This window comes from Pantherophis guttatus, chromosome 7, assembly GCF_059756535.1.
Source record: "Pantherophis guttatus breed Tessera chromosome 7, ASM5975653v1, whole genome shotgun sequence".
Classification (NCBI taxonomy): Eukaryota; Metazoa; Chordata; class Lepidosauria; order Squamata; family Colubridae; genus Pantherophis; species Pantherophis guttatus.
Window position 1 is genome coordinate 28,375,831 of NC_142069.1, and position 26,987 is coordinate 28,402,817.

A 26,987-nucleotide genomic window follows, 5' to 3' on the forward strand; every position below is an offset into this window, starting at 1 on the left:
GATTGGGTGTTATTTGCCATGGATTAATGCATTGTGTGGATATAGCCTGAAGGCAAGGCATAAGTTAAGAAAATAAATTTTTTAAGAGACAATTCTTAGAAACCTAAGAAGCATCTTTAGAGCTGAGCTCAAGTCTTGCTGGATTCATGGGCACATTCATGTGGTTTTCTTTTGTGTGTTTCCTATGTTATATTTAATCTACAGGCCTGTTATTCTGTAGAAATCTCCCATCTGAATACTAACCGGGCCTAATCCTGTTTAGCTTTCAAACTCATATAAGGCCAGCCAATACTAATGGAGAAGCAAGGCCTCCTTATTCACATTTGTACCTAAAGTGACCATGATTTAAGATAAAAAGGAAATGGCAAAATTACATTTCATTAAATCATAGGCCCCAAAGTGAACCAAGGTCTCTTACTGTGTCTATTTATAATAAAAGAGAAATAAGTGCTTTGGTGATAGTGGGAGCTTTCTTTCCACTACAAGTAGCTGGTGTAGATACAACCCTCTCCTAGTTTTCATAAGGACTACAACTGAGGTAAAATTCAAAATCTCTCCTGCCAATTGCTAGGGTATTTTATTTATTTATATTTATTAAGAGTTTTCATATTATAAAAAATAATAAAAAAGAGGGAAAAAAGAAAAAAAATATGCAGGAAAAGAAAAACTAAAGTTAAGGAGCATATAAATGACTTACAGCCTTTTAAACAGTAATACAATCACATTTGTCGCTCGTTCCTCTTAAATATTTTGCAAATCCCCACACCCCTTCCTTTTTAATTCACATCTTTTCTAATCTTCAAATCCACAAATCGTTTTTTTTTTTAATTTTTTCAGCAAAAAATCCATATAAGGATTCCTGTCTTTCAAAAATACATATATTTTTTTTTGGTTCTCTGACCAAACTGCTCAGTTTTGCCTTTTCAGCAAGTTCGGACATTTTCACAATCAAATTTTTCTTCACTGTGGGAATATCATAATTCTTCCATTGTTTTGCATAAAACAATCCTGCTGCAGTTACCTGTACAATATCAATCTACCATATGTCTTTTTAAATTCATCGTCCATCAGTTCCAGTTAGCAATATTAATCTTTAAATTCCTTTGCCTCATTATGTCAATTTGTAGCCAAATTTTCTTAGCTTTCTGAAAACTTCCAGGGAAGAAATGATGAAATGAATATGGCTTCAATGAGAGCAGAGACTGACATGAAATAAAGAGCCTGAGTGATTCCTCCCTGGACAAGAAGACGACTGAGATCACCCACAAGTGCTACAGACAGTTGCTTCTTATGAGGAGACTACAAAATAGTGGTCTCTGATAAGTTTAGAGTACTAAGAGATGAGGGGGATGGCATTGTGGCCCAAATGGCAGTTTGGCATCTTTAAAAAAATGTCTGAGACGGTAGAGGTTCTCCTGATTGAGCAGGGGGCTGGACTAAAAAACCTCCAAGGTCCCTTCCAGCTATATTCTATTCTAAATTCTTAAAAGGACACAAGGTTCACATATTTCCTTTCTTAATCATCTTTGGAAATTGCTTGTTAATTGCTTTTTGGTTATTATAAAGTGTCACAATGGCATAATTTACTACATTGGGTGAGTTTCCTGTAGTTCTTAGTGAAAGTTTTATACGAGTTTAAAGATTTAACAAAATTCTTTTTGGGGGAGATAAACAGAAAAAAGTGAAAGTTATAAATGGACTAAGGGTCCAAATGGATTTGAAACCAATTATAAGAATCCTTTCCATGAGAAAATGCTGTTGTTTACAATATTATATATATATATATACATACATATATATATATATATATATATATATATATATATATATATATATATATATATATATATATATATTATATAACAAATTTTCATAGTCTTTTCATTAAGTCCAGCATGCTTGATAAAATGTCCCCTCATGTTTTTTACATTTCCAACACTGACTTGAAATATCTTTGTACATTTTTTATAGTTTCTCTTATGTCATATTCCAATGATATATCAATTTATAAAAATACAAAACCCCGATCCAGTTACTAGAGTACTTTATATCAGCTCTTTATTTTTAAAGGAAATGAACATAGTGCCAAAGTTTGAATATTGTCAATATGATTGGGCTCCCTGAGCTTCTGTTTCCTTTTCAAACATAAATACTTCTGCAACAAAGGCATACTCTGGAAAAGGGAGTTTTGGATCTGAATGTTTTAGCAAAATAAAGGAAAAGAAAAAAAGAGTAAGTAAAACTCTAGAAATAGCTTGACAAATCAAACCAAAGATAATTTGTTCCTATAATAAACTAGAAATTCAGTTACTGCTCAAGGTCAAACTATGTTAAGCTCCAAGGATCTCAGTAGACCCCATGTATTAATATTGTGCAGCAACTTGCCATGTGGATCAACTTTAAAAAGAAATATTCACTTGGCATACAAAAAAACTCTGAATCCAAGGTTGAGTTGCAGCAAAATGGCTTGTCCAGTGCACCAGTTTAAAGTGGCCTCTAGGTGGCAGTGGATCTATTTCACTGGCCAATCCTCATAGATTCTGAGGAGACTGGTAGCCATTTTGAGGAGTTGTCAATTAAGTACAGCTGTGACTGAAAACTGCAGTCTTAAACTTCATTGGCCAAACAATAAAAGAGTTTTATAAATGTTATGTGACATCAATAGTGAATCATGGTTACTGAAATCTAACACAACCTCCTGGTATCCTGACTCAACAAATTACAAAATGTCTACCATTTGCTGAAGCAAAAATTGGCAAAAGACATATAGACCTCTTTCCTCCATTATTGTTGACATTGCTCCAGGGTTGACTTGAGCCAATTTACTGTCAGAGGCAGAACAATAATTGTAACACATGCACAGGCAAACCCCTTGCTTGCAAGGCAGGCTATAGTCCTGAAACCTGGCAAATTATCTTGGCTCAGGGGGCTGAAAAGTCCACGACTATCTACCCCTGCACTTGCAATAAAGATATAAGAATAGTAAATGAAATTAATAACTATTTGTAGCCTTCTCCAGATAGGCTGCTTTTGATCAATAGTAAGCTGGCCTTTTTTCCTTACGCACAATTTTAATTTGTATTTTCTTTCTTGTAAAATGAAGAAGACTTTGGGAATATTGTAGTTTGGGAAACAATTGTTTGAAATTTGAATTTGAATTGTTTGGAAAACAATTGCCTTGACTTATCTAAAGGACTTTAAACTAAAACTGGAAGGGGGAGGAGATGAATCTTTAGGATCTAACCCCAAATATAAATCCCACAATAACCAATCGGACAACAAGGAAGGGAATGGTGAGAAGGGGAACTCAGGTATAAAACAGGAGAAATAGGATGCAACATAAGGGCTCAGATGCCTATACACAAATACTCAAAGTAAGGGGGAACAAACAGAGTAAACTTGAAGTCCTAAAATATGAGAGCAGGTATAATACTGTTGTCATTACTAAAACTTGGTGGGGTGGAACCTGTTGTAGCGTGGGAATAACGAGAGGCACAAGCAAGCTAGTGACAACAGCTCTTTAATTCAGGGTGAGACTTCAGCAAAGAAACACAGGCAACAGCCCTCCTTATATACAGTTCTGAAATAACCGTTAACCAATCACAAGTACTCGTGCATTTGAATTTCCCTCACAAAATAGATACATACATAACAGAACCCATGATTGGAATGTACTGCTAGAAGGATATAAATTGTTCAAAAGAAACAAATCTGACAAAAGGGGAGATGGAATTGCATTTTATGCAAGGAATCATAACACCTTTATAGAAATGCACAACATCAAGAATGAAAGCTTTTGGGAATGGATTTGGGTGAAAATTAGAGGAAAAAGAAATGACATTGCTATAGGTGTATATTACAGGCCACCCAATGATGCAGAGAAAATTGATGAATTTTTACTATCAAGTTAGCTAAGGTATTCAGAAAACACACTACTATATTAATTGTTGTTCAGTTGCTAAGTCATGTCTGACTCTTTGCAACTCATGGACCATAGCATGACAGGCTTCCCTATCCTCCCCCGTCTCCCAAAGTTTGACCAAATTAGTAAATATACATAATAAATAAATATATAGTAAGTATAATAAAACTATATTAATGGAGGTCTTTAACTATCCTGATATTAAATAAGAGACAAACTATGCAGCAAGTGGAAGATCAAACAGGTTTTTGATATGCCCAGCTGACAACTTTATCACTCAAAAGGTAGAGGAGAACTAGTGGGTCAAATATGCTGGACTTAATTCTTACCACTAAAGATGAAATGATAAAAGGAGTAACAGTTGTAGGAATCATGTGGGAAAGTGATCATGTTATACTAGAATTCAATATAACGCAGGAATAGGTAACTGAACCAAGTCAGACTAGTGTTTTAGACTTTGATAGAACTGATTTCAACAAACGAAGGGAAAGATTAGGAAATATTCCATGGATAGAAATCCTAAAGGGAAAAACAATTCAAGATGCTTGGGAAACTCTAAAAAATGAGATCATAAAAGTCCAATCAAACACAATGCCACAGAGAAAGAAAAACAAGAGACCCTAGATGAAACCAGAATGGCTGCATAAATGGCCTGACAAACTGAGGGACAAAAAGGATAAATATAAAAAAATGGAAAGGAGGACACATACCTAATGTAAAATACCAGAAAATAACCTGAATCTGCAGGGATACAGTCATGAAATCTAAGGCTCAGAATGAAATAAGATTGCAACAAATGGCAAAGATAATAAAAAAGGATTATTTCAATATGTAAGGACAAAAAAAAAAGTCAAGAGAATAATCGATCCACTAATGGAAGACTAGAATAGAATAACAGAGTTGGAAGGGACCTTGGAGGTCTTCTAGTCCAACCCCCTGCCCTGGTAGGAAATCCTACACCACTTCAGACAAATGGTTATCCAACATCTTCTTAAAAATTTCCAGTGTTGGAGCATTCACAATTTCTGCAGGCAAGTAGTTCCACTGATTAATTGTTCTCACTGTCAGGAAATTTCTCCTTAGTTCTAAATTGCTTCTCTCCTTGATTAGTTTCCACCCATTGCTTCTTGTTCTACCCTCAGGTGCTATGGAGAATAGTTTGACTCCCTCTTCTTTGTGGCAACCCCTGAGATGGCAAGAAGATGGCAAGAAAGTGACAGGCAGCAGGGAAAATGTGGAATTGCTTAATTCTTTCTTTGTCTCTACCTTCACGCAAAAAGGAAAAAAAAATACGTACCAAAGCAGCACCATGGGAAACAGAACAGGAATGAAGATCAAAACAGGCAAGAAACTGGTAAGGAAACATCTACCTACTCTAAACAAGCTCAAATTGCCAGGACCAGATGGCTTACATCTCATGGTTCTGAAGGAGCTGGCAGATCTTGGAACCATTTAATAGAACCTTTCACAGCTCCTGGAACATGAGGGTATAATGCCAGGGGACTGGAAAAGAGCTGATGTGGTTCCAAACTACAAAAAAAAAAAAAAGAGGAAAAAAGTAGAACCAGAAAACTATAGACCTCTCAGCTTGACATCAATATCTGGGAAAATTCTAGAAAAGATAATCAAGCAGCAGATTTGTGAACACCTACAAATGAACAAAGCAATTACCAGAAGGCAGCATGGGTTTGTTAAAAAACAGATCATGCCAGACAAACCTTATTGCCTTCTTTGATAAAGTGACTAAATTAGTGGATCAGGGAAATGCTGTGACTATAGTATACTTAGACTTCAGTAAGCCATTTGATAAAGTAGACCACAGCCTACTTCTTGGTAAGGTAGAATAATGTGGGATAGACTCTATTATCACCACTTGGCTGACCAACTGCACTCAGCATGTAGCCCTCAATGCTATATTTATATGGAGGGAATCCTGCAATGGGGTACTTCAAGGCTGTGTTTTAGGGCCAGTGCTCTACAACATCTTCATAAATGATCTAGAGGAGGGAATAGAGGAGGAGCTCATCAAATTTGCAGATGACACCAAGTTGGGGGGGGGGAATTGCTAACATTTTGGAGCATAGACTCAAGATTCAGAAGGAACTTAACAAATTTGAGCATTGGGCCCTATCCCAAATGTAGTTTGGGGTGGGAAAAGTAAAACCCTGCACCTAGGCAAGAAAAATCAAATGCATGGGTATAGAATAGGTGGTACCTGGCTCAACAGTAATAAATGTGAGAAGGATCTAGGTGTCCTTATGAACCACCACCTTAGTGTGAGCCAGTTGTGTACTGCATTTAAAAAAAAAGCTAATGCAGTCCTAGGCTGCATCAACAGAAGGATAGCATCAAGAACATAAGCAATGATAGTACTGCTTTATACTGCACTAATAAGACCTTGGAATACTGCATTCAATTCTGGTCACCACAATACAAAAAAGATGCTGAGACCCTAGAAAGAGTGCAGAGAAGAGCAACTAAGATTGTAAGGGTTTGCAGGATAAATCATAAGAGGAATAGTTAACTGAACTAGATACAATATGCCTAGCTTTATGAAGAGAAGAATTAGGGGTGACATGATAGCTGTCTGTTGATACATGAGGGATTGCCACAGAGAGAAGGAGGTTGCGTTATTCTCCAAAGCTACTGAGAGCAGGACAAAAAGCAATGGGTAGAAACTCCTTAAGAAGCGATCCAACCTGGAACTAAGGAGAAATTTCCTGACAGTGAGAACAATTAATCAATGGAACGGTTGGCCTCACAGAGTTATGGGTGCATCATCACTCGAGATTTTCAAGAAAAAAATTGACAACCATTTGTCCAGAATAATATATGGTCACCTGCCATGGGCAAGGGATTGGATTAGAAGACTTCCATTGTACATTTCTATTCTATTCTATTCTATTCTATTCTATTCTATTCTATTCTATTCTATTCTATTCTATTCTATTCTATTCTATCCTATCCTATCCTATCCTATCCTATCCTATCCTATCCTATCCTATCCTATCCTATCTTATCCTAGCCTATCTCTAGTCTAATTAAAGAAAAACATGGCCATGAATTTTTTTTTTTATTAATTTAGAAGCACCAAGCATCCTAATTTGACAGGTATAATTAAATGCAGGCCAGCATGAGGGTAGTGGAAAGGGAGGAGGGAAACAGATCCTGATATGATTTGGTAGCTAGTGAGGTTCTGTAGAGTTGAATAACCGACAGTGATCAGCTACTGAACAACCTTGTTGGGACTTGAATGAGTGAAGTGAACGAAATTGAGCATAACTGACAAAAGCTCAGTTCTACAGTCCTCAGTGAGGTGTCATATTAGAATTACACAAAGCTTTAGATCTCTGTCCTTCTCTTCTTAGTAGGAAATTTGAGGAGAAGTTAATTTCAAAAGGTGGGAGATGGATGGTATGACAGGAAGTCAGTAAGCATAGCATTAGTTACAGAGCAGACCCTTGGAGAAGATTGGTAGCAGGAAGGTGAAAGGTGAAGGGACATTCCTGCACTTCCCCATGTGTCCCAAACCTTTACCCTGGTCATACCCGCAATAGGTCAGAGTACTTGCCTCTAAGGTCATGACAAGCAAAGTGTTATAGATTTTGTACCTCTTGAAGCTCTATAATTGGATATTCTTGGGGGGCGGGAAGGCTACAGTCCTTTTGTTAGAGTACATGAAGTGAGAACATAAGGACATTTGAACCAAAGGCTGGAGGGATGAAATGAAGCAGCTTTGTGTGACCTATGGTAATATTAGCAAGGGTTGTCAGGTCTGTGTAATGGAAAAAGGACCTTAGATCCTTCAATGTCTTTCAGCATGTTCTGAGACTAGGAATTTGTTTCCTAATGCAAATTCAACTGCGTTCACAATCATTTGACAAAGAAGTCCAGTCTTGGTTATTTTAAGGTTTTTAATTTCATAACCCTAATTTAGTCTGAGTATGTGCATTGCTACTGTGAAACAATTCAGAACCTATTCTATTTTTTTTTTTTTGCAAAAATCACTCCAACTTCTTCCCTTTAAATCCCCATCTACCTTCTACCAACCCAGTCTAGCTCTCCTGAGTCTACGTTATATACTAACGTTCTTGGGAAAATGAAGGCTTGTTATATTTTATTGGTTTAACAGTAGAAACATTAGTCATAATCTAATATCTATTGATTATTATGACGATTATAGTGCCAAATATTTTTTGCAAAACATAAGAGTCAGCACTGAAAGCACTGAAACACAAACACAAATATTGTTCTCTAGTGAGAGAAGGCATCTTGAACTTGCAAATGGGCTTCCCTGTCTCCCTCAGGCATTCCTTACCTGAGAAGTACTAGAGTTCAAACCTATCTGGAAATCCTAATCCCTGAGATGGGAGTTGTGTCCCGGTAGTTAATTTCAATAGGAGAAAGATATTCTGGTTTTTGAATTTTTCTACAGTGAAAGACACTAGCAATAGTCAAATGCTAATGGCATTTGGGTGCCTTTTTTTTTACCCCTGTTTATGAGAGTCATATTTCCTCCCTATCCACAGGCATGCACTGTAAATGATAAAACAATGGAATTGAAAACAATTCCATTGTGCAGATGATGTATCTTTATCTTTGACATTTTTGTACTCAGGTTTTTGAAAGTCAGTGCTACCCAACTGGATCTAGTGGTTCATCTTTTTCACCGCTTTATCCACTTAGTCTTGAGACGGAGCTAGGAGGGCAATGGAGCAGCAGCTTCTCTGCTGAGCCCCTTATGATATTTTGCTTGTCTTATTAATTTTTGTAAATACCCTGACTACACCAGAGGTGGGTTGCTCCCGGTTCGCACCGGTTCGCAAGAACCGGTAGTAAAAAATTTTAGTAGTTCGGAGAACCGGTAATAAGATTGGCTGGCCATGCCCCCGAACTGGTTCCCAGCCTGGTCGCCGCTTGCTTACCCTGCCCACCATCATTGCGTGCATGCAGCCCCGGGACTCCGCCCTTTGCCAGCCAGGAGCGCTGCCGTCAGTTGCTCCCATGCACCCTTCTGCCTGCCTGCCTGCCTGCCTGCCTGATCACTGCCACCATGAGGAAAGGCCCTGAAGTTGCGCTGCCTGGGATCCACGCCGCAGGGAGAAGCCAGGTATGGCTGGGGGGACACTGCCCGGAGCTGAGCTCAAGGCTGGCAGGAGGAGAAACGTTGCCTCTTAGCCGGCTCAAACTGTCTGCTGCCGAAGCCTGCCACCATCCCCTCTCCCCTGCCAGCTGCTGCTGTGAGAGAACCGGTGCCACCAAGGGTGAGGGGGCGGTGGTGGCAAGGATGGGCCGCCGGGGCTTTCTTGTCTCCCTGCCCGAGCAGACTTCTGGCATAGCCCCAGGCTTCTGGAGGGAGGGACGGAGGGGGGAAGGAAGCCCTGGCCTGCTGCTCCTGCCACTGCCACCCCCTTGCCCCCAGCAAGAGCGGTTCTCGTGCTGCCGCTTCTCCGGCAGCACCAGGAGCAACTGCCGGGGCAGAGAGGGCGGGGCAGGCTGTAGTGGCAGGCCGTTCTTGCCAGGTAACAGGCAGGCTGCTCCTGGAGCAGCCAGGAGAAGGAGAAGCTGCCAGCGGAGAGGCGAGCTGCCCCAGGAGGACCGGAGGAGAGCGCAGCTTCTCACTCATGGAGATCTATCGGTGGGGAAGTAGGCGCGGTAAGAAATGCGTGAGCCAGGAAGTGGTTATGCTCCCTGGCCGGAGAGGTTTGTGCAACCCTCCTCCGGTCCTCCTGGGGCAGCTCGCCTGTTACCCGGCAAGAACGGCCTGCCACCACAGCCTGCCCCACCCTCTCTGCCCCGGCAGTTGCTCCTGGTGCTGCTGGAGAAGTGGCAGCATGAGAACCGCTCTTGCTGGGAGCAAGGGGGTGGCGGCGGCAGGAGCAGCAGGCCAGGGCTTCCCTTCCCCCCTCCCTCCCTCCCTCCCTCCAGAGGCCTGGGACTATCTTTAGCTTCGCTCAGCCGGCGTGGGAGGCACGGGGTACAGCGGATTCCTGGGTGAGGGATGGAAGGAAGGAGGCCTGATTGGCTGACAAAAGTGTCCACAGAGGAGCGGAGGATGCGCCTATCCCTGTCCCTGCTTAGCACCTTTCTTCTTCCTAAAACCAGGGACCGCTCCGCTCTCGCAAGGCACAGGGACTTCCCATCCCACTCCCTCTGTTGGGACTGAGGAAGACGCACCGACACGCCTTGACACCCCTCGGCTTCAGTGGGCACCGCTGGCGGCCCCAGACAAGCGCCTCTGTCTTTGTGGCTGCAGAGCTTGGGAGAGGAGGCCAGCTGGGGTTTCCATTCGATGCTCACCAGGGGCTGAGTGAGCCTCCTTTCAGTGCACAAACTCGGGGCACCAGATAAAAGGCGGGCTGGCAGCTCTGGCGCTGCTTTGATGGAGCCGGGTAAACCAAGGGGAGGAAGGAGAAGGAACTGATGGGCAGGCTAGAGTAGCTCGCTTTCCCCTCAGCGGGGCCTCCCTGTCGGAGCAGCAGCAGGAGGAGGAGGAGGAGGAAGTGGCGGGAGAGGCTTTGCTGGCTGCCTGGCCGGGAGTCGGGACCCAGAGGTGGTGGCTGTAATAGGGCGCTGGGTACGCAGAGGGGGGAGAAAGAAGGGCGGGTGATTAAATGTCTTCTGAGTGTATCTATGGATGTTTTTTTGCATTTTTTTCTGCAACCTCTTAAGGTTGTAGAAAAAAATGCTTTTAAAAGTAAAAAAAAAAAAAGTTGGCCATGCCCACCTAGTCACATTACCCCCACAAGCCACGCCCACAAAATAAGCCACGCCCACAGAACCGGTAGTAAAAAATTTTAGAACCCACCCCTGGACTACACAGTATAATTTTTATCTAGTTGTATTTAATAAACACATTCTCTGCAAGATATATTTGAAATCTATTCTAAGATTATATATTATATTAGGATATTAAGTTACCAAAACATCATGAAGCTTTAGATCAGAGGTCTTCAAACTTGGCAGCTTTAAGACTTGTGGACTTCAACTCCCAGAATTCTCCAGAATTCTGGGAGTTGAAGTCCACAAGTCTTAAAGCTGCCAAGTTTGAAGACCTCTGCTTTAGATGCATGTTGACACTGAAGCAATAGGGAAAAACAAGAAATGCAACAGACAGTTCAAAGCTCACAGACTCCATCTAAAGCAACAAAGCGGTCAAAAATTGAGGATTACATGATGCATAAGAAAACTATGAATAAAAATAACAAAATACATCCTCTCCATTCCTTCCCTAGCTCCAATAAATACAATATCCAACAAATATTATATTAGAGTTCTCCTCTACTTTTCATGAGGAACTGAACTATCTGATCAAATTCCTGCCTTTATCAACCTCCCCCTGCTGTTAATACATCTCTGAAGGGGGGAGAGTTAATCAAGCAATCATCAAAGGAATTTATGATAGGGTTTGCTGCTAGACAATGTAAAGCACAAAGGTGGACTCTTTAAAAACAGCCTTTGAAATCTTTGTGCAAAATTATGCAGATAGGCTGGCAATTTTTACTGAAAATTGAAAACCTTAATCTGTTTGTGGAAAGTCAAATTGTCCAGGAGAACAAATTAAGGTTAGAAAGGACATCCAAATACAGGAAGAATTTAAGCCTTGCTTTCCACAAAAGAGACAAACCCAAGCAAATACAACTGTACCTTCAAACAAATTAAGTTTCTTTAAGCTTTACACTCAACCGAACATTGGATGTTAGTTTATAAAAAGAGCTATCATTCTATCACCTGGCTCACTTTTATGCCATTGTGATATGATTGATTGAAGTGCTGTTGAATAACTTCCTAGCATGACAGGACACAAATGAATTCTATTGCTTTCCACCATCCCTTGCACAAATGAAATCTTTTCTTTCTGTTTTTCAAAGATACCCATGGCACAGATGGAAAAGGCTGCACTTTTTGTTTTAACATATCAGGCAGAAACGCCCATGTCTCATGCTATGGGCAGCATGCCAAATGATAAAAAAACCACAGCAACCTAACACCTTTAGCTTCTTGACAAAACACTGCTCAAATAATCATATTGAGATGATGCAAGAAAAATGACATTGATGAAGTTCTAGAAACAGAATTAATTAATTCTTTTGAAGGCTTATCAAATTGCAAACAAGAAGAAATATTGAGTCACGTGGATGAACTGAAGCAAACACTGCTGTTAAGCTGAACAGCAGCCAAACCTTTAATTGACTGATATCTTTGGACTCTCATCTGACTACAGCTCTGCAGAAAATCATAATAAATTCTCTGAATCGTGAAAACAACTACGTCAAAGAAGGAAATCAACCTACACCTCAGAAAGTCTACATGTCCTTCTGTTCAGAACCAGCCCAGGTCAATTCTATCTTGTTTAGTTTCAGATAATGACAATCTGTTTCAATCTGTAGTATATGAGGACAAAAGAAAGTTGCTATATCAAGAGTACATCCTAAACAAGATCTCCAACTTGCAAATCCAACTAGGCTGAGATAGCAAACTGATAGTCCAAAGTTGCTGCCTGCTAATGATCCCATTCTGATTAAACATCAATAAAACAAAATCAGTATGTCTTCTTGCATTTAGACAAGACCATAATACTCTGAATGCTATCAGTTGACTCGCTCCTAAGACTCCTAAATACTATCTCTTGAAATATTGCTGGGTGGCAAATTAATCAGTGGATACCCATTTTGAACAGTACCCATCAGAATTTAATTTCATCTTCTTTTCCTTTCTTGTCAGGATTCTGCTCATATACCATTCCTGCCACTAAATTCTGTATGGAAGAGCAAGCGATGTATATTATTAGTTTTGATCTCAGGTGATATGAAGGTAACTCTGCAACAAAGGCATTGATCAGACATTAATATGCCCAGGTAGTCCATTGCAAATACTTCAGATTTATATAAAATTCTTGAAGATGCCACTCAACATTGAATCCAGCTTTGAAATGTATCTCATGTGTTCATGCTATCTTCTAATTGTATTGAACAAAATTTCTTATCACTTCCAGCCACCATACTATACTTTTTATTCTGGGAATCTGAATATCTGGCTGCAGAAAGATAGACTCTAGTGAGTTTATGGTATCATTTTTAAAAGCACCTACACTTTTGAGTGTTAATTTCACAATGAACCTTGTTCTACTTCACACAGAATAGAAGCATTCCAAATGTCCTCAGAAACATTAATTAGCTAGACTTATAATGGAGGAAAGGATGAATCTATCCTAGCATTTACAGTTCATCATAGCCAAGTCTTTGAGCTAGAGGTTGTCTTTCCAAATATAAATGTGGTGGAGAGAATAAATGTACAAAATAAAATGGAGTATGCACATTTTTTCTCCCTGCCTTTTAGCAATGACCAGGACAAACTCACCTCTTTGTCTAATCCTATGAGCTCCCAATGGACCCTCCCTACCTCCCTACAAAACTCCCTGCAATCCCAGCTATACCAAAGAAGAGAAGCCTTTTTACCAGCTCATAGTACAGTCCATGGGGAGTTCTAACAAAGGCTTTGCAACATAGAGAAGCCTCAACTCTGGATTTCCTTATTGATAGTTTGTGTAAGTTGGAAGAAAAGTTTCTATTCCATCTCCTTGAGTACAGGTTCCGCACAGGGCTGTGTCTTGAGTCCACTACTGTTCACTTTGATTACCAATGACTGCTGTGCTGAATCTGTTACAAATCATATTGTGAAGTATACGGCTGACACGGCAGTGGTGAGTCTTATCCGGGACAACAATGAAGATGCTTATAGGGAAGAGATGAAGGTGGACTGGTGTAATAAAAGTAACCTGGTTCTAAATGTTAATAAAACAAAGGAGATCATAATAGATTTTAGAAAGAGCTGGCATAGTCATGCTCCACTCAGTATCAAGGATGCAGCTGTAGAGGTGGTCAATAGTATTAAGTATCTGGGGGTACAGATAATTAACAATCTGAACTGATCTCTCCACATGTCATCCTTAGTGAAGTGTGCAAACCATCTTCTGCATTTCCTGCGTCAGATGAGGAGAGCACATCTTTCTCCTTTTGTCCTGGCCACTTTTTACAGTGCACAATTGAGAGTGTTTTAACAAATTGCATCACTGTTTGGTTTGGTGGCAGCAGTGCCTCAGATAGAAAGTCCATACAGTGGTAAGGACAGCCGATTATAGGAAGCACACTTCCTGTTTTTCAGGATACTGCTTATAAGCGCTATGTGCTTAGAGCTCAAAGCATTGTTAGAGACCCAACACACCCACTTTATGGTCTGTTTCTGTTGCTCTCCTCTAGGAGGAGGTTTTGAAGTATTTCTAGCAGGACTACCAGATTCTGTAACAGCTTTGTTCCTAATGCCATCCGTCTGGTAAACTCACAGGATTCATTTTTCTTGCCACATACATATATATATCTGAACTAGACTATGTTATTTCTCTGTGTCATATAATACATAATTTTGTATTTATTTTATTTTTGTCATGTTTATGTAGTGTATATTGGAGGCAGTGACCCTTTGAGAGCTGTATGCAATGGAATTTCATTTTAATGTATACCGATTAGTGTATATTCAAAGTGACAATAAAGTTATTCTAAGTCTAAGTCTAAACTCCATCTTCAATCAACTCATCAACTCAACATTCCACCTCCCTCACAATGAACTTTGTCAGATCTGTTGCTGAAATATCCATTTTGCCTAACAATAGAAGTAACCTCAGGTATAAGGACAAGGTCCCCAAACTGGCCAGCAAACCAGAGCCCTAGACTCTCTTGCCTTATAGTCCTCATTATGTTCTATAAAAATCTTTGCTTTCCCCTTCTTCCTGGTCCCTCTTCCTTTTAAAGCAGCCACTCAATGATAGTTGCAATAGATATGTCTTCTTCTCCTCCCTGTTGGGCTCCATACTTCTGAATTTTCCATGACAAGGGATTCACTTTGAAATCTTGACTTCAAATGATCTTGCTGAGTGATAATAGTTGGTTATAAGGAGAGGGACTTTTCAGAGATAGTCCTCAGTTTTGGTATGCTATTTTCTTTGGTTATTTCAGTGTCAAGAAATTAATTTATGTTCTCAGAGCTTTTAAAATTATGGGTTTTTTAATATAAAAGTCTCCTGCATCTTAATACATGTTTTTAACAGTCATAATTTTTTAATAAAAGAAAATAAAGAACAACTGTAGAGCTAGTAGTCTATCCTTAAGAAAAATGAAGCAGCTACTTGGAGTGAGCAGTGAGACATTAGTGGAGAGAGTCAAGAAGAAGTTTTCTCCTCAACTGCCACGCCAGTCAATTTTTATACATCACAAAGTGGAAAGAATGACATCATGTGCATTTCCTTAGATAACTATTAGTTGTGGGTTATTTCTGTTTACCACATGCTGTATAATTTGATATTGTTTTCTCTGTGGTCAGAGAAATATGTTTATGTTGTTGGCTTGAGTTGTGATTATGATGGTTTGTTTCTCAAATTTAATTTTAAGATACCCAATAGAGAGGACTGGAGCTTACAGACTTTGGAGCAGCAGGTATAGACAATATGTTAAAGCAGGAACGTCAAACTCACAGCCCACGGCCCAGATGCGTCATGCGCTGGCTACCCTCACCCCTGTTTTAGCGAAGGGGGAAAAAGTCACGCTACGTCACCTGATAACGTGACAACATGAGTCAGATACCCCTGTGTAAAAGACATTCCAAATTCTCTGCCCAGTTAGGGATAACACAATAGGCATAGTTGGAATATATATATAAGATAAACCAGAGACTGACACTTATGAAGCACATTTATGATTATGATGACAGCCTCTCTTTGCAAAAGAACATCTGAAAGCAAGTATGATTAGATGGAAACTGCTTGATTAGTTGCTGCTTCATTGTGTAAGATATCCCAAAAAAGACAGCTATTCATCAACAAAATGAACCTTTTTTGCCTAAATGCCTACCAAGAAACCCTGAAAGCCATGAAACCAGCAGTGAAAAATCCCCCAGTTCTATTCGGTTCACTGAACCGGTAGCGCCAGTGGTGGGAGGCTCCGCCCACCCAACGGGATGTCATTACATCCCCTTTTTTTACCATCTGTGCATACGCAGAATGTTCTGTGCATGCGCAGAAGAGGTGCGCGCACTCCTGTTCCTGAACCGGTAGCGAAGGTAAGTGGATTTCACCACTGCATGAAACCAAATAGAAAGACTTCAGTTATAATTGCACTAAAACAATTCTTGAGAGAATGGCTTTCTATATACAGGTAATCCTCTACTTATGACCAAAATTGGGCTCAGAATTTTTACTGCTAAGCAAGGCAGTTGTTAAGTGATTCAGGCTCAATTCTACAATCTTTTTGCCATGGTTGTTAAGTGAATCACGTGGTTGTTAAGCAAATATGGCTCCCTCCCATTGATTTCATTTGACGCAAGCCATCTGGGAAAGTCATAAATAATCAAATGACTCCAGGACACTAGAGCTGTTGTAAATATATGCCAGTTGCCAAGCGCTTGACTTTTGATTACCTGACCATGGGGATCTTGTGATAGTTGTAAGCGCAAGGGCCAGTCATGTCATTTTTTTCAGTGCCAATGTAATTTTGTTAAATGAATGGTGATAAATTGAGGACTACCTATAAAGGAATTCTACCTTGAAAAGATTCAGATCAGCTGATGGCCCCATCAGTACTTCCGGAGGCATTATATTAGGAGAGCACTATTGGATATTTGGAAAAAAATAAAAAGAAATAATTATATGGAAATTCCTAATTGGGTGTCAACATTAGAAATGTACACACATCCAAATTTGACAAAACAAGGGGGAGCTGTCACCTATAAAGTTATTTTGAATGAGAAAGGAGAATTAAAAGCGAGAAATACTTTAAAGGAAGAAGGAATCGAATTGGAATGGTGGGCGTATCTCCAAATTCAATCTAAATTTAGCAAAGATAAAAAGGAATGGGGCATAAAGCAAGAATCATCAGAATTAGATAAAATTTTATTCAGCAGGGAAGGCAAGACCATAAGTAAGCTATATTGATATTTATTAGAACAAGATATGATTGAGGAACAGGTGAAAGAAACTACGATAATTTGGTGTAAATATTTTGGGCATATCAATTTGGACAATTGGCAAAGTTTATGGGAAAAAAATTAAAAATCACACTAGCAACTTCCTATAAGGAAAACCTCTATAAGATGTTCTATAGGTGGCACCTCCCCCCCCCCAAGATTAGCATGAATAAATAAGGGGAAATCCTTGATATGCTGGAAGTGTGGAGAGACCGTTGGGAATTACTACCACATGTGGTGGGAATGCCCAAAGGCGCAGAAATTTTGGAATTTACTAAAGAATTGGCTGGAAGAAATTTTGCTAACAGATATAGAGGTCAAATTGGAATTTTTCTTATTGGGAATTATAGAAAGAAAATATAAGAGAGATACAAATTATTTATTATTGCATATAGTCACAGCAGCACGAATAGCCTTTGCTCAAAAATGGAAAGAGAAAGATATTCCAACTGAAGAGAAAATATTACTGAAAATCTTTAACTGTGCAGAAATGGACAGACTCACTTTGGAACTCAAGGATAAAAGCGAAACTAAGTACTACAAAATCTGGGAACAATTTTATGATTGGATAGATAACAAGAGGGTAGCCAAGACAAATGTATAATGTTAGAACAAAAATATAGATATTATTATAGATAAATGTATGTTTAAGAGATAAATAAATATACAGAAATAAGGGGATAAGTATTAATATCATATCATATTACGCTTAATTTAATTTAATTTAATTTAATTTAATTTAATTAATTCAATTTATATGCCGCCCGAAGACTCAGGGTGGCTTAAATAGTGAACAAAGCTTAAGAACTATATGTTTATATGAGCACTAATATTATTGTAAAGTGACGGAAGATGTATGGAACCAGTGATGTCATATCTATGTCCAATGTTTTTTTAAATTTTGTATTATTAATAAGACACTTTAAAAAAAAGAAAGAAAAGATTCAGATCATATTTTAATAAAATAAATAAGAGATATATAATCGAACTAGGTTTCTTTACAAAATTAAGAATTAAAAGTACTAAACTAGGCCTCCTAGTTTCTAGTTAGCCATTACTGCTACCAGAGCAGTACTTGGGAGTATGGGTGACATGTGACCTATGGGAGTATGGGTGACCTATCAATTTTTTATTACTCAGGATCTGATGTTTTGCTGTTGAATAGATGTCAGTTGCAAATGTACTGTGCTTGAAATGTTGGAAGGCAATGCAAATGTTCTGCTTCTTTAGTTGCATGATCATCTGCAAGCCATCTTAGATAAAAAAAAAGGAGTTAACTGCAAGTGATAAAGCAGGAAAAAATAAACTCTTTATACCCAAGAGCTACTTTAATGGCTGGGAATGGATGAGTGCTACAAAGCAGTTTGATAGCATCATGCATTTTGACATGATGGGAACAGATGGGGTTTTGGGGAGGGGAACTGTTTTACTTTTTCTATTTTCCAACTCTGAATGGCAGGAAACTAAAATCTGGCAATATAGTAATAATAATACTTTGATTTTGCATGCATGAGCAAATTATAAAACAATCAAATATGACAACCATTTTCTCACCATATTGTTTTCATAGTTTAAGCAGTACAATTGAACCAACCTCATAACAGTTCTGAAAAAAGAAGCATTTTAAGTGTCTTTTTAAATTTCAGGAGATTACTCTCCAGGCATGATTCCAAGGGGAGTCCTTTCCAAAGAAATGGTGCTAGATTGGAAAAGGGTGTAAAATATTTTTAAAAAACCTAATGAATCTTAATGAATTGGAAGATGAATCGTGATCTGCTGATTCAAATAACTAGATGTTCTTGTAAGCAGGACTCTAAAAGCCAACACTCACCGTTTAAGCTGATTTTGCTCTTGGAGACTCTGCAAATCTAAAGACTGGTGAAAAGAAGGCATAGAGGAAAATGGAAGAAGTCCAGAATTTCATGAACTGTACAATTCTGAAGTTGAACCAAAGGATGGGGAACAACTTTAGGAAGTCCTGCCAGCAAACTACTATAGTAATTCAAACAAGACACACTAAATCATGAACTTCTTCCAGTGATCATAGTATGAAAGAGAAGAATACAATACATTCTTGTCCCAATTTATATTGGCAAAGTCTCTGTTGCATTAATGCTATTTGTCCAAACCATTATCCAATCCATTTTGTTTGTTTTGCAATGCTGCTAAACATATGGCCACAATAAAGAAAGAATTGAAATCATAAAGGGAAAAATGAGATAGAAGCAAGGGAAAACTGGGTAAAATGGAGAAAATTAATGTAATATTGCTACAAATGATATATTTATTGAAAAATCGGTGAAAGAAATACGTGCACACTATGGAACTATTCAATTATCTGACCAAGAGATAAAGATGATTCTTCACTTACTCAAGTTGTACCTTGATCAGTTTGATTGCTAAACCTTTTATACTAGCCTTTTATACCTTCACTGTGTCTTTTGAATTATCCCAAATGTCTCATTTGGGAAATAATGAACTACAATTTGTCAATAGTTTTGTTTGTGTAATTCATCAGATTAAAAGAATTTTTAAAAATGACAGTTTCCAAAATTCTAAATAAGCTATATCTCTGGCCTGGAGATTGAATAGCATATAAATTCATTAATAGACAATTAAATAAAATACAATGCATCATCTGATGTGTAAATGTGCTGCCATAGGATCCCCCAATATATGCAGAAACCATACATTTAATATTCTGTGCAGCGTAGCACATTCTGAGAATAGCAATGGCTGGCCAGCCCCCCACCCCCACCCCAATGAATTACAGCATATGTAAATCTGTCCCCAAAGCCTTAGTTTGTAAAATACCAAGGGGGCACAGACCTAATTTAATAGCTCTGTAAGCATATTGTCTAACTCTGGGTGGATAAGGAAGATTATACTGGTACCACATTTAGTACTCTTACTGTATTTTGAGGTTGAGTCTGCTCTGAGCTTCTCTGCTTTATGTGTGTTTTCAATATATCCAGCCTGCTTTATTTGTAAGCCAAGGAAACTTGTCATGTTCTTAACTCACTGGGCTCTGCTTTTCTAGAAGAGATGCTGGCTAAGGTACAATCCTAGGATATGCAGATATTTGCATGGATACTTTGAAGGATGTTTTGAGGATGAAAATACCACATCTTTTTACTATGCAGTATAATTTGAATTCTTATCAATCAAATCGTCCTCTATAGTCTTCTCAAACTGATGGCCTCCGCTCTGGAACTGCAACTCTCATGTATATTGCAAGTTCTTATGCTGAGAATTGCATATTGTATCTCATCTCAGGGTTTATTTATTTATTAAAGAAGTGGGATCTCTTATTAAAGAGGTGGGAACCACCTCCAGTGTGATATTCCCCCACTGGGGCCACAAATCAACTGGCAGAGCCAGGTCTTCAGACTCTTATGGAAGGTCAAGGGGGTGGGAGCCAATCTCACCACAGAGGGCAAGATGTTCTAAAGCAGGGGCCTGCAACCTTGGCAACTTTAACTCCCAGAATTCCACAGCCAGTGCATGCTGGCTAAGGAATTCTGGGAGTTGAAGTCCACAAGTTGTAAAGTTGCCAAGGTTGCAGAACCCTGTTCTAAAGGGTAGGAGTCTCTGGGTTGTCATAGTATTTTTCTAAAACTTGGTTATGCTGTTAGTCACTAATATATGTGGCAAAGTCAGTTTGCATATATGCATAGGGAGCTCAATTTTGCTACACATGAACTGGCATGATAATGGCACGATATTAACAGCCGTTCTTGATTTAGATCCCTCCTTCCAAAACCTTTCAACATTTGTATCTCTACAACCCAGAATGAAACAGAAAATAGTGACATGCAGATATCCCTGGGTTATATAAAGCCTGGCTTTCTTAAACTCAAGTTTATGCAAACGTTTTCATAAGGCATATTTAAGGGACATATAATTCTGTGTTGCACATTTGGTGCAACATAGCATTGTATTCATATAAATAAATAAATACCTCCCCCACCCCAGGATAGTTGCTTAAACTAGACTTTCTGCTGCTCTTTTAGTCCAACTTTATAATTGTGTCCCAATTCAACGAAGGGCCTGAAGAGGACACAGAACTTGGAAAAGTCTGTTGTCCTTCTAGTATCACAGACATGTTAGCATTTACCAAGGATAACTAAATCAGGAAACAAACAAATAAAACATGGGCACATTTTCTTTAGTATCTATTAGCTCTGTGCTAGCTGATTCCCTGTGCCATGAGAAATTCCTGGGCCTACATTATTTGATTAGTTTTCCTTTAGAAGACAAAAGCAAGTGTGAATTACAGTCTGTTTGTAAATGTTCACTGGAATCCAGGAAACTGCAGCATACAATCAAATATTGGTCCATCTAAATCATTATTTACATCAGGGATGAAGATCTACTGGGCCTTTGACGCCTATTAGTCCAAACTAGCATAGTCAAAATATGTGGAGGACTACAAGTTGGTATAGCAATATAACACTGCAACAGGCTTCCTATCACTACCTGAAAGTTCCAGAGACTGAATATAATATCCCCTTAAGGCAAAAGAGCTATATTATAAGTAATCTTCAATTTAGGACGACAATAAGGACAGGAAAATTTATTGTTAAGTGGTATGCATTAAATAAGGCATCATGTTTCTGGACCTGATTTTATAACCTTTTTTGCCATTATTAAGCAAATCCCTATGTTCATTAAGTGAGACATCACATGATCCCAACTTGAGACCTTCCCAGCCAGTTTCTCCTTTGACCTTGCTTGACAGAAGCTAGCTGAGAAGGTTGCAACTGGTGATCATGTGACCACAGGATACTGAGACAAATTATGACGATTGTCAAACACCCAAATCATGGTCACGTGACAGTGGATATGTTGTGATGGGCACTAAACAAGGATCAGTTGTAAGTCAATTTTTTCAGCACTGTCATAACTTCAAATGGTCACTAAACAAGTGGTCTTAAGTTGAGGACTACCTGTACTGAGGTACACTCTCTGTTTCTATCCTATGCAAATAGATGAAGTAAAGAAATACTGTGTTTCCCCCAAAATAAGACCCTGTCTTATATTTTTTGAACCCCAAAATAAACGCTTGGCCTTATTTTCGGGGAGGTCTTATTATTTTGGGGTGCATGGAGGAAACCAGAGGAAATGGCGGGGACTGGCTGCACATGTGTTTAAATATTTTTGGGGAGGGCTTATTTTCAGGGGCGGTTTATTTTAGCGCATGCACTCAAAAGCCCGATTGGACTTATTATCAGGGGATGTCTTATTTTCGGGGAAACAGGGTATGCATTCAATTCATGTTAGTTAGTTCATCAAACTAATCCTCAGAGAGAAGCACCTTGAATGCACAGTTGCTTCTCATCTTTTTAGCACAGAAATGTAATCTCATGTAGTCTAGAGGAATGGTATATTGCCTGAACCCTGGTGGCATTAGATTCCATTTATTTTAGAGTGAACAGTGCCTATTTATTTATCTATTTATTCATCATATTTAGATAGCCACCCATCTCACTATTAAATGTTTCTCCATAATTACGTAGAATAGCCTTACTAACAAGGTCCACCTTCTTGCATATTCCTTGCCATCATCAAACCAGGGTTGAAAGGCTGATTACAGAATCCTGTCTATATAAGCCACATTTCCAGATGATCCCTGCATTTGAAGAACCTAGCAGTGAAGATCCACTCACATGGTGCTAGACCTCCATTCTCTGGGCATATATGATGGGGGATACAGCAAAAGGGAGTAAAATGTATACAACTTTGCTTTCCGTAGAATTTCAAGCACTGCTAAAGTGGGTTTATATCTCCCATTCATTCTAATTAAACTAACATTAGGCAGTCATTCTGAAACATCAGCAAGCAATTTCCTTAATAAAGGAAGGTTGCCCACTCATAATAACACTTCTGCAACAGTACCCCCCCCCCACTTTCTCTTAATTTTCTAGATTTCTGAAGTTGGAAAAAGCAATTGGGGGTGTAGGTATGGAACCAAAGCAGTTTTTTAAAACTGATATGAGAGAAACATCCTAATGAGTTGCTTACTACTTTGTAATTTTTAGTCAATCAAAATTGATATTGCTCAGTCTGCACATTTTGGAATTTGTTCTTAAATTTGTATAATTTCCTGCATCTTTTGACTCCTGGACAAAGAAGGTGTCTTTATACTCCTACAAAATCCTGAAATTGGTATCTGTGCAAAAAAGAGAAGTTGGTACATATTACAATTGCAATTCCTTTTCCAAACCATCTTTTAATCCTATAAAGATAGGTAGATGATAGGTAGATGACAGACAGACAGCAGACATGATAGATAGATAGATAGATAGATAGATAGATAGATAGATAGATAGATAGATACTATTTCCAAGTACAGCAAATTTTATTTCAATTGAAAGATGTAATTCTGGAATAATTTTTTTCATTTTTGAGCTTTATGCTGTTATTTCAGAAGTGAATAGAAACTTGCCTATTCTAGCACACACTTCTTTTATTTTCATTCCATAATGGCATTGTTTTGGGGTAACCTAGTGTTTAGTGATCTAATATGATAACTTTATTCAAACTGAATTCTGCAGCTTTTTATACCTGTAAGCAAGAGAAAGGGAACACATTTGAAATAAATGATAGGTTTTAAAGCCACCTCTTCCAACTTTCAAGCAGAGAGAATACTCAGGGGTCTCTGCCATCTGTACAAATTGTTCCAATTTTTGAGGACAGGAACTCCAGATCATGCATCTAGGTCAACTGTTGTCAATCTGGCAACTTTATTTATTTATTTATTTAGTATATGGCATCTACAGAGGTCATGCAATCACTGATACACAACACTAATAAAACACGCTTCACATAGAAACACAAATATGGATTTAAGTAAAGCCCTAGCAAACATATAGTCTGGCAAGACTCATCCTGATTCTATTGAGGTGGCTCCAGTGGTGGGATTCAGCCAGTTCGCACCACTTCAGGAGAACTGGTTGTTAACTTTCTGAGCAGTTTGGTGAACTGGTTGTTGGAAAAAATCATTAGGGCAGAGAACCGGTTGTTAAATTATTTGAATCCCACCACTGGGTGGCTCCATATTTTTCAGGCCAACTGCATTTCTGAAAGTGGTTTTGTTGGATCTGTGTGATCTGTTTGATTATGGTTATTAAAGGTCACCCATTTTGATCTCCATTCTTCACCTAGATCATAAGACTGTGGTATGTTTTCCCAAATTGGTAGATCTCTAGGAGTTGATGGCCTGCTTATCTTAACCCAGTGCCTTGAGATATGCTGACATGGCAACACAAATTTCATTTCATTTTCATTTTTTTCCCATTTTATTTGATTTATATACCGCCCTACTCCCGAAGGACTCAGGGCGGTGAACAGCCACAGATAAAACATATAAATACAAAATTTAAAAGCAAAGTAAAACCAAATTAAACAATTTGGCCCAAGACAGATTTAAAACACCCCAATAATTTAAAACAGATTAAAATTTACATTTTAAAAAGGGAAAAAAGGGAAAAGATTAGGCCAGGCCAGCTTGATGGAATAAAAAGGTCTTAAGAGCGCAGCGGAAGGTGCGCAGATCTGGGATCCTCCATATCTCCGGGGGAAGCTCATTCCAGATAGTAGGTGCCCCTACAGAGAAGGCTCTCCCCCTGGGGGCCACCAGTTGACATTGTTTGGCCGACGGCACCCAGAGGAGCCCCTCTCTATGAGAGCGTACCGGCCGGTGGGAGGCTATTGGTGGCAGCAGGCGGTCCTGTAGGTAACCAGGTCCTAAGCGAAATTGGGAACACATAGACTTATATTACAACACTTAAGAATACAGAGTCGTATGACTTGGAAGAGGGGATAGATGGGGAACTCATCAGATTTGCAGATGACACCAAGCTGGCAGGAATAGCCAACACTCCAGAAGATAAGCTTAAGATACAGAAGGATCTTGACAGACTTGAACATTGGGCGCTATCTAACAAAATGAAATTCAATGGTGAAAAAAGTAAGGTTCTACATTTAGGCAAGAAAAACCAAATGCACAGGTACAGTATTTGTGGTACCTTGCTCAATAGTAGTAACTGTGAGAGGGATCTTGGAGTCCTAGTGGACAACCATTTAAATATGAGCCAACAGTGTGCAGCAGCTGCCAAAAAAGCCAACACAGTTCTAGGCTGCATAAACAGAGGAATAAAATCAAGATCATGTGAAGTGTTAATACCACTTTATAATGCCTTGGTAAGGCCACACTTGGAATACTGCATTCAGTTTTGGTCGCCACGATGTAAAAAAGATGTTGAGACTCTAGAAAGAGTGCAGAGAAGACCAACAAAGATGGTTAGGGGACTGGAGGCTAAAACATATGAAGAACGGTTGCAGGAACTGGGTATGTCTAGTTTAATGAAAAGAAGGACTATGGGAGACATGATAGCAATGTTCCAATATCTCAAGGGCTGCCACAAAGAAAAGGGAGTCAAGCTATTCTCCAAAGCATCTGAAGGTACGACAAGAATCAGTGGGTGGAAACTAATCAAGGAGAGAAGCAACTTAGAACTAAGGAGAAATTTCCTGACAGTTAGAACAATTAATAAGTGGAACTACTTGCCTGCAGAAGTTGTGAATGCTCCAATACTGGAAGTTTTAAAGAAAAAGTTGAATAACCATTTGTATGAAGTGGTGCAGGGTTTCCTGCCTAAGCAAGAGGTTGTACTAGAAGACCTCCAAGGTCCCGTCCAACTCTGTTATTCTATTCTATTCTATTCTATTCTATTCTATTCTATTCTATTCTATTCTATTCTATTCTATTCTATTCTATTCTATTCTATTCTATTCTATTGTTTGTCTGCAGGTCTGGTACCTATTATTGCTATTGTTCATCCATTCCAACAACTTCAACGCTGGCCAAGCTTATACAAGCCACTGGAAATTGCAATTTAGCAAGATCTTAAGTTCTTCATATTGGTCATCATTGCGTTTTACACTATAACTAAATTGTGTGGGACTGGCAAAATTCAAAACGTGTTTACTTACTTGCTTTGGTGCGAATGGACAGAGATTTGAGCTTTTCTTAAGAAACCCTTTTAGAACAATACCCTGCTATTTATTACGATTTGAATTTTGATCCAGGGTAAGTACTTTTGTTTAGTTGATCTAATGTCTGGGAGAATACACTTGCCTGGCCCCCAGTTTTGTTTTATTTGAGTAATAAATAAGTTAGCACTCAAGTTTTTAAATTGTTCTTACAAGATATTTTATCTCACTGCTCCTGGTTGTATGTGAATTGAACATCTATTACAGCCTTCAATGTTCTGCTTTTTTTATGCTTGCTTTGAAATTTGGCTGCCAATGGCATTGGAAGATTATAAATCCTGAGGGAATATACCTGATTTTGGATGTTTTTTGGGTCCAATTGCCTGTGTTTTATTGATACTGGCAGAATCCAATAGGAATTTTGTGACAAACCTTTCACATCAATCAATATGGCTGATTTCAAATGTTGTATACGCTGTGACTGCTGCAGTTTTTTTTATAAGGGCTAACATCCTCCTGAGAATAAGCGGTTATTTCCTTTCACTTTGCTAGTGAGCCGAAGAAAAGTAACAGCTTAGAATTTTAATTTCTTCCAGATGGGGTTAGAGAGAAAGAAAAGAACACAGGAAGTATTGTATACAGGGTTATCCACTGAAGCTACTGGGGGAAATTCAGGAATGGTAATAAGAAACGAGTCATTACAGACCATAGGTATTTTGCAATTTCTATAGTGATTTATAATGTCTTAATAGTCTCTCCTGTCACAGAAGATGGCAGCACTTAGCTGACTTTGGTTGATCTTGAAAACAACAACAACAAATTAACAGGGGCAGTATGTGCAAAGGGGGAAATTATGCTTTATAATACCACCTCCAACTTAAACAAACATTAACAATACATAAAGAAGCACCTTTGCAGAATGCACTTTTTATTTTTTGGCTATGATTTTAGTAGCAGCTCCATTGTGATAAAATTTCTTATGGGGGGATGCAAAAAAACCATAGATTATAGGTACTATTTACTATTACTATTCTTCTTCTCATCCTTCCTATTA

At 38.8% G+C, this 26,987-nt stretch overlaps 1 protein-coding gene across 4 annotated transcripts in view; it reads right to left on the reverse strand.

Annotated features, from left to right (window-relative positions):
• Positions 1-26,987, reverse strand: part of CACNG2 (calcium voltage-gated channel auxiliary subunit gamma 2) — a 155,124-nt gene that overhangs the window by 22,277 nt on the left and 105,860 nt on the right. Inside the window, exon 1 of one of the 4 annotated variants that reach the window (XM_034403690.3) lies at positions 19,849-20,421. The exons of the other annotated variants lie outside the window; for them this stretch is intronic. Within the exon in view, the coding sequence (XP_034259581.1) occupies positions 19,849-19,945 (97 nt within the window). The 5' untranslated portion in view covers positions 19,946-20,421. Of the gene's footprint in view, positions 1-19,848; positions 20,422-26,987 lie in introns of those variants that run through there. 4 annotated transcript variants of the gene reach the window in all.